Source organism: Phalaenopsis equestris, unplaced genomic scaffold (assembly GCF_001263595.1).
Source record: "Phalaenopsis equestris unplaced genomic scaffold, ASM126359v1 Scaffold000511, whole genome shotgun sequence".
NCBI lineage: Eukaryota > Viridiplantae > Streptophyta > Magnoliopsida > Asparagales > Orchidaceae > Phalaenopsis > Phalaenopsis equestris.
The window spans coordinates 630,085-644,580 of NW_018164951.1; the positions used below are offsets into that span (position 1 = coordinate 630,085).

Below are 14,496 nucleotides of genomic sequence, written 5' to 3' on the forward strand. Positions count from 1 at the left end.
AACTGATTTTATCATTGCCTTTAGGGATAAGCACAATAAAAGAGGAAATGAAATATTTTCCGGATTTTCCCCAAAAAGTAGCATTGAATGACATTCATTACCTCTTAATGATATCCCAACATTTAATATAAAAGGCGGATGTGAAACCATCAGGCCCATGAGCCTTATTAGGATTAATACTCTTAAGCACAACAAGGATTTCATCTTTAGTAGGAACATCAGACAGAGAGAGAGAAGAGACATAATTTCTTTTCTCATTGAAGACATCCCCATCAACAGGCAAAACCGAAGCCTGAAGCTGAAATAAGTTTGTGAAATGTTGGACCGCGCTGTTACCAATACCCTCAGGATCAGTAAGGATATCACCATCGGACGATTTGATCTTGAGGATAGAATTTAAATTATGTCTATGTTTAATAGAGGCATGAAAAAAGGATATGTTTCTATCCCCGCAATCAAAATAAGTGTCATTAGTTTTTTGTTTAAAGAGACCTTCCTCTAAATCAATAGCTTCAAGAAGGGAAGCATGAACCTGAGCCACATCGCTAGCCCATTGAGGAGTGCAAAAATCTACAGCTTCTAGCAAATCAACCTTAGACTGTGCATCAAGAACTTTAGCATGAACATTCCCAAAAACATTATAGTTCCAATCCCTCAAATGCAAAGCAACCTTTTTATGAAGTTGCCATAAAATGAACCAAGGACTTCCCACATTATCAGTAGTTCAAACTTGTTTAATAAGATTCAAGAAAGTGTCAAGGGAAGCCCAAAAATTAAGAAACTTAAATTTATATTTATGAGATTATTTGATAAAAACAAGCGTAAGTAAGATACGGCAATGGTCAGAAGCAGCAGAGTTCAAGTGTTGGACTTTAGAAATGGGGAAATAATTGAAAAAATTTTGATTAGCAAAAAAACGATCTAATCTTTGAGATAAAAGACCGCGACGCCAAGTATAAGGGGAACCAGAGTAACCCATATCATACAACCCAGCATCCGCGATCTTATCAAAAAATCAATTTATGAGGGATTGGTCGCATCCCCTGCCACCCCTCTTCTCAGAGGGTCTCATTATCATGTTAAAATCGCCTCCAACAAACCAGTTCTTCTTAATCCCCTCACCCATAAGCACAAGCTTATCCCAAAGAAGCAATTTATCAGGTAAAAGGCAGCTAGAGTAGACAAAAGTGGCCCACCCTTGAAAGTTGTCCATCTTAAAATTAGTAAGCACAAAATGATCATCATCCTCAACAATCGTCAAATTCACTTTAGGTTTCAAGAAGATCCATATTTAATTATTTTTGTTATAATAGTAATTGAAATTAGAGAATTTTCTAAAAATTTAATCCTGGTTCACAGAAACTAACAGCTCTAAAATAGCAAAAATAACAAGTTTATGAACCCTGCATAAATGTTTGAGTCTATTAAGGGAGCTAGGGTCAGTCACTCTCCTAATATTCCAAACTAAAATATTAAACATGGTATCTCGAGCTTCCCCTTCTAGAGGATCTAGGAGGGGTGCCGAATTGTTCGTCATCATAATGATACATTCCACCATAAATAATGTTTTCACTATCCAGATGCAAGAGTTCATTCTTCCTTTTGGCCCTTCTTTTTCCCCTTCTTTTTCCTAGCCTTTTGGACCAACCATTCTTCCTCTAGCATATTTGTGGCTTCCGAGATAGCCCCAATAGGTATTTCATTGTCATCCACAGAAAATAAGCAAATATTACCTACTTTACCTTCAGCAGAAGGAACCTCTCTTAATCTATTGACCTGCATATCTTGAATACTACTCTCATTTATGAGAATAGCATTTGTTTTGGCAACGGAAGTAACATCATTAACAGTTATATTAGCAATATTGGCACAAGTGATGACATCTTTATCATTACCCAAAGTGACATCAGTAACCGTTAAAGGAGCAACGTTATCAGTAATACCCAAAGCAACATCAGTGACCGTTAAAGGAGCAACGTAATCAATAGTGGTAATAACAGTGTCACTAGTGAAAACATTAGTGTCAACCTCAGTGGCAACAACATCATGCAGAGCAATCGTGGGGACATTAGTCTCACTATTAGCATTAACAAAAATGGTATTGGTACCCTGTGTAGCAAGCGGCGATAAAATGTGTATTCATGTCAGAATGGAGAGTGGAAGGATTTTTAGGAATTTCAGTCCTAAGGTGATCAGTATTCAACTGTGGAGCATTACTAGATTGTTCAATGCTTTGTTTTAAATGTGGATATAAACGATAACAATTGGCAGTAATATGGCCGAACATAAGGCAATGTGTGCAGTAAGGTGAGTGTTTTTCGATCTCAACTTTCTGTCAGTAGCCCTTATGTTCGGAACCAATTCAGATTTCATCCGAGAAAGGTAAAGTAATGTCCCGTTCTACTAAAACTCTAGCCTCAGAAGGCCTCGTAAGCAAGTAAGTAGGACCATCCAATTTTAAAGGTGTGTCATATGCCGCAGCTAAAGAAAACAGGACCTCATGATTAAAAAGATGAAATTTTAAGCCAAGGAATATCAACCAAACTGGAATAATAGGAGGTTCCGATTTAGGGTCAAATTCAATATTCCATTTTGAAAATTTCATATAAATACCATCAAATTTAAGAACTCGACGTGAAAATAAACGAGTATAATATTCGTCATTTGATAGTTGGATAAGTATGTGTCTCCCGTCAAGAGTGCCAAATTTCCACATTCCAGTTAGATTCAAAGATTCAAACTCCTTTCTAACAACCTCAAAATTAGGTAAACCAAAGACAAATTTCCCAACTAATACATGGCGACAAGATGAAGCTAGAGCAGTAGATTCAACATCAGATACAAACATAGCAAGTTTCCCATCTTTTTCCCCTAATTTTCGGATATAATTAAAATCACCACCATAATGTAAAGCCTGAAGATACGAAGGTGGGAAAAGGCCCGAGGAACTAGAAACCGAGCCACCATTACACTTAAGAGCAACCGCAAATGAACGATTCATAAAAATCTCGCAAGAAAACCCCAAAAAATCGAGAAACGCAGAAAGGACCGCCAAAAAGAAGAAAAAGGGGGGATCTCACCAGCGTAAAGAAAAGAGGTAGCCTTGGAGAGGACACCCGAGAGCCCCGCCGTCGAATCTGCCTCAGCAGCCATGGGAACGCCGGAAACGCCTAACCCTAGCAGAGCGAACTTCTTCCATCGGGCTTATATATATATATATATATATATATATATTCGATTTCACTGTCCATGATAGTAAATGAATATCAAATAAATAGCATACCTTCTATGAGACCATTTCAATGCAAAAATGAGATGGAATTAACTTCTTCTAAGGCAGACATAAACATGTCTCAAAATGGAATAGACTTACAATGGTTTAGCTCTAATTAAGTTGCCCCATAAAGCTGCAACTTCATATTTAAACCAAAGTTCTGTTTAGTTGACATAACTATTTTTGAGTTTTTTTTTTTCCATATACTTAAATGCATAGCACTCAAAACATTAGCATTTACAAAATTAGTGCGCATGTGGTTTTACTACTGGACCGATGCATTTATGTCTGCCAAGATCAAATCGTTAGGAATTTGATTAAAATGAAAAATATGTGTCCGAATATTATAATGAATTTTGATATTTGAGTGAGTTTGAAAATGAATGAACGAGGGTGCTAACTTTGTAAATAGTAATGTTTTGAGTGCTATGTATGTAACTGCCCCCTTTTTCACCTAAACAATAGACTCTGCATGTGTGCAGAAACAAATTGAAAAACTTGAGATGGCACTTGGTATTTCTTAAAGCACAAAAATATTAATAATATAAAACAATGGATTAAAAAAATATGACAGAAATTCCAAATAAACCTCAAATATATAGAAAATTGAAAAAAATATATTCTAAAAAAATATGAGAAGATTAAGAGAAATGCAAATAATAATAAGAAAAAATCTAGGAACAATCCTCACTGCACAAGATCTTCTCAGAACTACTTTGAAATGCATAGTCCCCATTTTTCATCAAGATTAAAACCATACAATACCTAACATTTCTACAAAAAAATAAGCATAGAGCATAAGAATTAGGAAAATCTGATCTGATGTATATCATTTACAGCAGAGTTACTGTGGCACTGCCTTGATTAGCTTTAAAACTAGTAAAGTGAAAGAAGACCTCTCGTGTACCCAATCAAATCATCTATTCCTTAAAGGACACGGATACTCTAATTGGTTCAAATTTCTCAAGTGATGTCAATCGAGTTTCTAAGTCATTTTTAATAATGTGACAAATATTAAAGATACCATCAACAATCAACATGATGACCATATTCATCACGTGTCCATGATAAATTAATGCAAACACCCATTGTAATGATTTTCATGCCAAATCCCTAAATGCATGAAGAAATCCAACGCTTTGAATTCTACAGCTGTGGACCAAGATAACAATTCCAACATGATGACCTAACCACTATAAATTGACCGGGAATTAATTGTCTTTATCTTTACATCAATCTGAGAACTTTAACTAAAAAAATTTCACCCATGATGATGCCTTGATTATTACAAAATTATAATTGAAGACGCATCATCCTAATCACACTCTCAACCTCTAATGACAATCCCAATCAGACAAGTTACCAATGTTATTAATGATTGAAATTTCTAAGACAAGCACAATCCAATGCTCGCAAAAAAATGATAGGTTTAATTATTACATATCATAACCATATGAGTTATCACCCACAAATAGTACATTGGGAGTCCCATTCAAAGACAAATCAAGTCTACTTTAATGACTCCTCTCCCAGATGATTGATACATTTATAAAAAATAGAAATGTTTTATGTGGTTGGTTTAGACTAATTGGTGTCGTTAAAAGCCAAGAGAGTAAGAAAAGAAAGAGTGAGCTAACTGTATTCAAAAGCTTGGGCTTAGTGTGGCTAAGTAAACCTTATTTTTGTATAATGAATCATATAACTTACTTTTGACAAGAATACTTATATATAAGGATTGTATATGAGCTATTTAAATTAGTAATCTATAGGAGGATTAGTTGAGTAGATATGTTTGGACATAGAAGATCTAAATTACACTTTGGTAAATATAAATGATTAAAGAGTATTGTATAAACTGATATATAATTGCCTGGGATTGAACAAAAATTTCTTTGTTGGAACGATCCTATTATTATATTGTTGCAATTTTCCTTAGTTGTAGAATAAGTTGTGACAATGATCAAGCATTGGTGGCATGAATTTTGATACAGCCTTGATAGTAGAGTCTCGTCATCACTTGGAGAGTTACTTAGATTTGCTACAATGTTCCTCCGTCCTTCTATAAACTTATGGAAGATTAAATAAGGTCCTTTTGAAAATCTTATAAGTTTTTTATTTTTTTATTGTTTCTTCATCTATGACAAGGTCTACCAATAATCACAAGATAAAAAGTCTAATCTCATTACGGTAAACAAGCTAACCATAATTTCAGCTGGCATAAGGATCAAAACCAACCCATGGTTACTATAAAAGCTTCGCAATCAAACATTGGAACCAAGTTTTCCTTTGGATTAAAAGGCTATAGTGCTTGCTCCTACCAGCTATGCCGCAATGGTGGAGCCTTCACATCCTCACATTTCTATTAATCATAACCTACTTTCTAAGATAAATCCCATCCCACAATTTGTGATCATAATGGCTATCATGATACTCTTCAGTCATTATTCAGATTGAAGTACTCAAAACGTAGACTCTCTAATGGATAGAATATTTCAAACTTTTAGTTCTATTTATCAGGATATACATAAACTTAAAAAAAAATTTATTGACACTTTTCAATATTAACTAGATTTCAAGTTAAGAGATCCAAATGTGCCACTTTGTGGTTTTCATGTATCGAGGAATTTAAGTTCTCGGGCTTTTACCATCTTTGTATCTTGTTTATGTACTTATCCCTTTTTTCTCTGACAATTATTGTTAATTGCTCATGTAGCACTCATATCATTTTCTCGTTATATGATTTTGGCTTTACAAAAAAAAAACCCTATTTACGTTGACATAGCTAAATACTATAGTGAGTCAACATGAGCAAAGCAAAATATGAATAAATCAACTCAACTAGATTGAGTAAAGTCTTATAGAGCCGCCTAGATCATAACTCCTACTATATACCACTTGTGCCTAACTAGAGTTGACAAGAAAGGAAGACCCGTCTCTCTAATTTGAACTTGTTTTCTTGATTTGTTGTGCTTTCTCTTCTTCCTAACAATCATACGCTCACATAATAATAAATGTTTAGATTTTGAATAGTGTCATACAACATAATTTCATTGATAGAAGGAGGGATATTTAAACCCAATTACAATAGGCACAACAAAGGAAAGAAATAAAACAAAATAAAACTAATAGGAAAGACGTAAAAACGGAATAAAATAAATAGGAAATTCATAATGAGGGAATAAAACAGATAGAAAAGAAATAATAAGTAATAATGGCTAGAAATCTGATTGTCGTTATAAATCTAATACTCTCCTTGAAGTTGAAGCATGAATATCAATTATGTTTAACTTGGATTTGAAGTCATTGAACAAAGGTAGAGAAAAATTCTTGGTGAGGATATTCGTTAGTTGACCACTGGGGGCACAAAAGAAACAAAAATTTCCCTTGACTCAATATTTTCCTTAATGAAGTGTCTGTCAATCTCTACATGTTTGGAAAGATCATGTTGAATTGGATTGTGAGCAATGTTGATGGTGGTCATATTATCATAAAATAGTTGCACCAGGATGGAGGTTGCATACGAAGTTCATGGAGCATGATAACCAAAGGGCTTCACAGATCCCCAAGGACATTGACCGAAATTCAGCTATAACACTGCTACGGACAACCACAGACTGTTTTTGCTCTTTCACGTGATAAAATTTCCCCATACAAATGAGCAATATTTCAAGGTGGAAGGTTGATCATTAACCGACCCCACCAAATCCACATTTGTATAAACAACAATAGGCTGAGAGGTGTGAAGAGAGAAGTAAACCTGAGTCCGATGTATCTTTTAAATAATAGAGAATCTAGTTGACAACTTGGAGATGGAGCACATATGGGTCATGCGTGAATTGACTCACTATACCAACTACGTGACATATGTCGGAGCGAGCATGAGCAAGATGGATGAGTTTCCCCACAAGGCGCTGGTTGTGAGTGTTGTTGACAGGCAGCATTTCGAATGTCAAATAATTTTTCATTAGAATCCATAGGGACAACCAATTATTTGCACAAAAGAAGGTTATTCTCTGTTAAGAGATCAACCACATATTTGCATTGAGAAGGCAATTGCCTATAGATGATCGAGCCACTTCCATATCTAAGAAGCACCGGAGAGATCTCAAGGCATTCATTTTAAAGGACTTGGCAAAAATATCTTTCAAGAACTCTAATGTCGGGAGATTGTTGTCTGTAAGAACAATATAGTCAACATAGACAATAAGAATGACTACCTGACCATGACGAAAGAAGAGAGTGTAATCCGACCGAGCCTAAGTTAAATCATGGCCCGCGACAACTATAATGAACTTGTCAAATTAGGCCTTGGGGATTGCTTTAAGCCATAAAGGGACTTTCACAGCCTACACATTTGTCCTTTGGAGGCAGTAAAATTAAAGCCAGGAGAAAGTGATATTTATACTTTTTCTGTAAGCTCTCCATTCAAAAAAGCATTCGTGACATCTAACTGGAATAAAGGCCAACCCAGATGCACCGCAAGGGACAATAGGACCCGAATAGTGTTCAACTTAGCCACTAAAATAAATGTCTCCTCAAAGTCAGCTCAGTACGTCTGTGACTACCCCTTGGTGACTAATTGTGTCTTGTTGTGTTCAAATGATACATCATAGTTGAATTTAGTACTGAAATCCATCGGCACCCCCACAACTTTTTTTACCCAGAGGAAAATCAACGACGTCTCACGTATGTTTCCGCCAAAAGGCATTCATCTCTTCGTTATTGTTGTTTTTCAGGCTAGATCAGCAAGAGCAGCCTCAATAGTAATTGAGATCTGATGGTCCGTCGGGACAGTAGAAAATGCTCTGTAGGTGGGCATTAAACTGTAGAAAGAGACATATTTTGTCATAGAATGAAGGGAACATGTCCGATTACATACCTTACTTGGAGAACTTATGCTGAGGATGTCTCCCAAAGTGGAGTCAAGGTTCTATAAGGAGGTAGCGAGTTCCAGAGTAGGAGCATCGGAACGGGTGCACTGAGTACAGACATGAATAGTGGGAGAAGGAGATGGTGCACTCAATGGATCAAGGGATTCACCGGATGGTGCACTCATCAGAACAGGGGACTCAGTGGCAGGAACAATTGGGGAATATCCATAGAAGTGAGATAAGGGACAGTGTCTGAGAACTCAAGCTCCCTCTCAATTAAAGTCGAGCTAGAAAAATTATGAACACTTTTAAATAAGAAAAAATCAGCACTCACATAAATTTTGTTAGTGGTAGGATCGAGACATCGATATCCTTTTTGAATGGCAAGTATTCAAGGACGATACATTTTTATAGATCTGAGATCAAGTTTACTTTGATTGGGGGGCAATGTTCCGAACAAAGGCAGTGCACCCAAAAATCTTGGTCTAATGTAGAGAAGACCCAATTGGCAGAGAAGCAGACATCAGGATGGCAAAGGGAGTTAGAAACTTGTGAATTTTAGAGGGGGCTTTATTTATGAAATGGGTGTCAGTAAGGATGACATCATTCCAAAAATGTTACAGACATTGGATTAAAACATAATGGAACAAGCAACTTCAAGGATGTGACATTTTTTCTCTCGATTATCCCATTTTGTTGACAAGTGTTCGTACACGAGCTGTGATGGAGGATACCCTTACTCACCAAAAATTCTCCCAAAATAAGTAGAAAATTTTACAACCATTATCAGTCCGGAGAACCTGAAAAGGAGTTTTGAACTGAGTTAAAATAAAAATGCAAAAATTTTGAAAGGTGAAATTTATCTTTTAAAATGTAAACCTGCATCATCCAAGTGTGATAATCAATTTAAGTCTGAAATTATTGTTTATTGGTATAGCTGAGAGTGTGAGAGGGTCCCCATAAGTTACTGTGAATGAGAAAAAAAAACAGAAGGTGTGTAAGTGTAAGGCGTGTAATAGACCCGAAGATGTTTGACTAACTGACATTTCTTACAGTTGAAATTAAAAGGGTTTTTATTAGAGAATATCAAAGGATGCAACTTTTTAAATATTAAAAATTAAAATGACCTAAAGAACAATGCAACAATATAATTGGACATTCACTGACTCGAGATAAGCTACAACTCTTAAAAGATATGTCCTCGCTCTCCTTGCTCTTCTTTTGGAAGTAGTGGAGTCCAGCTACCATTTTAGCAGTTTTAATCATCATCCCCGAATGACGAACCTGAAAAACACAACCACCAGAAAAAAAATGAGCAACGCAAGCAACATTAATTGTCAACTTGCTAATAGATATAAGTTACATTGTAAATGGGGAACATGTAAAATAGACTCTAGAGTCAGATCGGCTGTTAATGCAATTGATCATTTACCGACAATGAAATTACAGGAACCATCGACAATTCTAACTATATATATTTTTAGAGCACGCATGGTAAGTTGATAAAGCTTGCAATTATCCAGTCATGTGATTTGTGACGCCTAAATCAATAAACCACAGACTAAAATAATAAACAGTGAGAGTCATAAGAGTACTTTGTCGGGCGTGGGAGGTCGACGGGTCCGTAGAGACTTGATTGGCTCCATGAAGCTTGATCAATTGCTCCATCTGATTTTTTAGGCATTCGGAGGATTTTGGGAAGTTATGGGTAGTTGTTAGATTAAGTTGTGTGGGCTCTGCCATCGTCGTTAGACCCTTGAAAGCAGAGGATTTGGCCGATAGTTTGTATGTAGGCTTACCAAAAAGTTTTCAAAACTTGTCTCGAGTGTGATTGGGTTTGTGACAGTAATCATAAGTGGAGTGATTGATCTGATGTGACATAGACGAGAGCTGAGCACTATTTGAGATTGAGGCAAATGACTGAGCTGAAGGAGTAGAAGTGCCGAGCATGACCAGTATTCTGCTTTCTTCTCGACGAATCTCGATGAAAGCAGTGAGAGCGAAAGGAAAAGGATCCCGACTAGGAATACGGCCACAGACTTTGTCAAGCTATTTGTTAAGATCAGCTAGGAATTGAAACATACGATTCTTTCTACAATCTTTTGAAAGAAGGATAGGTCGGCCGAAAACTCCCAAGTGTACTCGTAATACAGGTCGCATTTCATCCATATTGCAACAAAGTCATTATAGTAATAGGTCAGAGTCCTTGACCCCAGTTTTGCTTCCCGGACCTTCTTAGATGTCATAGAGGTAGCCGAAATTTTCTACATCCGAGTATGCATCACGGACAGCTATCCAGAGGGCACTAGCTGAAGGAAGGAACATGTACGAACGACCAATCAACGTCATCATGGAGTTGGTCAGTCACGACATGACCATGGAGTCCTCTACTTCCCACGATCCATTTAGTTAGTCTTTGGAGGCTCATGAATCAAACTTGTGATGTGACCGAACTTCTCACGTCCTTTGATGAACACAGACACCGCTTGGGACCATTGGAGAAAGTTATTGTCAATTAACTTATGGGTTGTGATCAAGAAATTGTTGGTTTTCGATCCTCTGATCTGCAAGGAAGTGGATGATGGAGTTGTTCCTCTGGTGGAATCAAGAACAACTTTTGAAGGTGATTCAATGTTGGAGAAATCCCCCATAATTCCAACAAAGCTAAAGGAGATGTTGTTATGGTGTCGAGCCATCAATGAATTCCAATAGGATCACAACAAATGGATAAAACTTCAGGAATTCGGATACACGCAAGGAACTACATGGGAAACCTCACAGGTAGAACCGGCGGCAATAGAACCGGGAAAACGACTGGTGCTTGAAACAGAAGACGGTTGCAGAGAACTACGAGAAAAAACAGTTGGTTGTTGTTGTGGAAATTTGTGGTTGTTGCTGTTGGAAACGTAAATGGGCTACTGCTGGAAATAAAAGGAAACATGTGATTGTAGAACCAAGAAAACTACAGTTGTTTCTGTAGGACCAAAAAAAATTTGTGGCAGAGAAATCAAAAGTGAAAACCACCGCTGCTGGAACAGGCAAAGGAGGTCGGCAGCCGTTGGAACCGGCAGAAGAGCTAGGCGGTACATGAAGTAATAAAAGCAAATAGGAAAGAAATAATAAGTAATAATGGCTAGAGATTTGATTGTCATTATAAATCTAATAAAAAACTTAATCAGAAAGGCATTTGCTATGGTTCAAGAAATAAAATCAACGCTTTGATCCATCCAGAAGATATAACAAGTTCGCTAATTGTCCAGTCCATGTTATGTTCTATTCTGCTATCAAAGCTGCAGAGGAGGAATTTTGTATGGCCAAACAATTGATGGGATTAGCATGTTGGTGATCATCAAAATGTGGTCAACTCTAGTTGACATTGATTGATGGTGATATTTTACCTCTCTAGCAATGTGTTGTATCTAGCCTAATGGTTTAATTGGTCTAATATGGCACATTGCCATCGTTATTAAATGGTATATGTAGCCATCATCCATTGTTCTCCAATGAGTCGTCTTTGTTAAAGTGCACTCTCCTAAAAAACATGATGCACCTACATGAAATAATGTTATTGATCTCTCTATTCTCCTCCTCACATAACACAACAAACTATTGTTTTATCTGTCATATTAAGTAGTTCGAGAAGATGTTTTTCTTAAATCCCTCCATTCTCATTTGATAATTTATCATATGTTGCACGATCAATCTAAGTTGATGTTTGCTGCATTGGAAGTGCCACGTTGGAGGTAGTTAAAGTTTTTAGGGTGACCAAGATTTTGGCACTTTGATTAAAATACTTACTTTAAAAATTGAGCATCTTGGGCCAAGTGATTGAAGATTTTAACAATAGAATATAAAAACAACTCAAATCCTCTCTTCAAGATGACACGAATTGATGCATGCATGGGCTTTCCAGTAATGAAGCTAGCTAGATTGAAACTTCTAAGGTTCCTCCCATTGTCCTCAATCAAAATCAAATCATCACGACAATAAATTAAAATGAGTTGAAAGATTTGAAATTGGAAATGAAATTCTAATACTGGTGGATTCTACTAGCAATGAGGTAATTTGATGAGGAAGACTAATGGAATATGGTAAGCTAAGGTTATATATGGAGTTTAATAGCCTTTAAGGTGTAAGCAAAAACAATAATTATGGTTACTTAGTGCCTTCATGAAATTTTAGGGTTTGCAAGGATTAAGGGTTTCTAGAAAAGATTTTCAAGCGTGCATGCAATAATAGAATTTTCTTAAAGAATCAAGAATTACAATTTCAATGTAAAACTTCATAAAGATTCATGAAATAAACCATAAAGAAGAGATTGAAAATAATGAGATCATCCAATGCATGTGTGAATCCAAAAGTTTTAATTAGTTCGTCTTTCCTTCGTACTTCTCTCAAGTTAAAGAGGGAATCAAAACTTCTTGCAAATCTGTGATGAGATGAGGAGAGAGAGAGAGAGAGAGTTACAAGGCTTGGGATGTGTGCTAACAATATGGAGCCATTGGATCTGGGCATCTTGCTCAAGTCCCAACTAAAGAGGAATAAGTTTAGGATGAAGAGGTATAAAGGGAAAACCCAAAAAATATAATGCGTGAGTAAAGAAAAAAATCAAGGGTTCACCAAATTATGAATGATCAAAGAGAATAATTTTTCAACTAAGAGTCAAAAGTACATGAAACAGGGCTTTATTTATAGACATGGAGCATAAATAAATCTAATTTATCATATATTCAATTCACGCAAATAGGAACTAGCTCTCCATATGATACTAAAAGTCCAAAATAAACCACAAACCTAGGGTTGAGCAACCAAGGATAAATCTTGATTGTTGAACCTTCCCTTCATCTCACACAAAATGATTGAGATGTTTTAGAGCTTAAATAAATCTAATTTATCATAAATCCAATTCACAAAAATAGGAACTAGCTCTCCATATGATACTAAAAGTCCAAAATAAACCACAAACCTAGGGTTGAACAGCCAAAGATAAATCTTGATTGTTGAACCTTCTCTTCATTTCATACAAAAACTATTGAGATGTTTTGGAAGCTCCCAAACTTATAGAAGGTTCCAAGGCATCCTTCCAAAAAGTTCTAGAAATCTCTAGAAACAAGATTTTCTTTATCCACAATAAACTCAACCCGTAGTTGGCATGTCCTAAAGGTTTAACATAATTAAGGATAAGAAGCTAACACTAATTTGAGTTAAACATAAAGTCTAAACCCAATTAGGACGAGATAGGGTAACCCTTTGAATCAACATGGCTAAGCACTACACTGGCTCGACATAAGAAAACCATGCATGGATATGGTACTAAGATGCACATGGAAGTAAAAAATATAACTAAATTAAAAGTGATATAGGAATTTTGTGTGCATTCGTGTGTGTTTGTGCGGGCGTGTGTGGACTTAATATTTTTAGTTAGCGGCATTTACAAACATACCGCCCAATTCTTATGTATTTACATATGACGATTGAGAAGATGGAAGAGTAGAATCACGATAAAAAAAGGTGAAGGCGCTAAGAAACTCACTGGCAATTACAGAGAAGAATGCACTTGACCATATCCTCAAACAAAGTTGGAGACCGAAAAATCCTTCCCAACCCTCTTTCTCTGCAACCCGCATGAATCCTGTGAAACTCTTGGATAAACCTATCACTATCATCAGACATTCTTAGCATCCTGCGCACTTGATCCTAAAATAAACCCAAAACAAGGATAGATTAGAAAATATGAGAGCACAAAAGAAAGGAGAAGTGAGACAAAGGGCTAATAATAACCAACGAGAAGTGCTTGCTCGTCTTCGAAGGAAAGAGAAGAGGTGCCTGGAACGGATACAGCAACGGGACCGGAAGGGCGAGGGTGGGAGATGCGAACCCTAACGGTGCCCGAGGGGAGGCGGATGGGGCGTTGAAGAGTGGAGGAGGCCGGACCCCATTGGTTGGGAGCCATCATGAAGAATCCATGGCTGCAAACAACATTTGTTAGATCGAAGGATGGATCTTTCACTGGGATCTCAAGTACCAGCATCTCGCCGGCGAGATTGGCGCCGGACTCCATCACCGCCGCTTCGAAACAAGTAGGGGCCAGAGTAGTGAAGAGTGGAGGAGCTCGTTGGTTCGAGCTTAAAATTCACGACATTTTCGTGTATTTAAGGGTCCGTTTGGGCAACGCAGCCCGTGGGCCGCCCGGTCGAGTGTAAAAATTTAAATGGAGTTTCGGATTAGCTCATGAAATGCGCAAATTAAATAGTACGGAAAACGCCGTTCGCACTTATAAGCTGTTCCAAACGGATCCTAAATATTTAATACTTATAAATTTTAATATTTTATCATTATTTAAAGGGTTAT

The 14,496-nt window shown here is 36.8% G+C and overlaps 1 protein-coding gene across 2 annotated transcripts in view; it reads right to left on the reverse strand.

Moving 5' to 3' along the window:
* LOC110028359 overlaps positions 1 to 14,264 on the reverse strand; it is a 22,755-nt gene extending 8,491 nt beyond the window's left edge. For both annotated transcript variants that reach the window (XM_020730180.1, XM_020730179.1), the window contains exons 1-2: positions 13,931 to 14,264; positions 13,679 to 13,842 (exon numbers count right to left, since the gene is read on the reverse strand). In XM_020730180.1, the coding sequence (XP_020585839.1) occupies positions 13,679 to 13,842; positions 13,931 to 14,206 (440 nt within the window). In that variant the 5' untranslated portion in view covers positions 14,207 to 14,264. The remainder of the gene's footprint in view (positions 1 to 13,678; positions 13,843 to 13,930) is intronic.
* Positions 14,265 to 14,496: the final 232 nt, after the last annotated feature.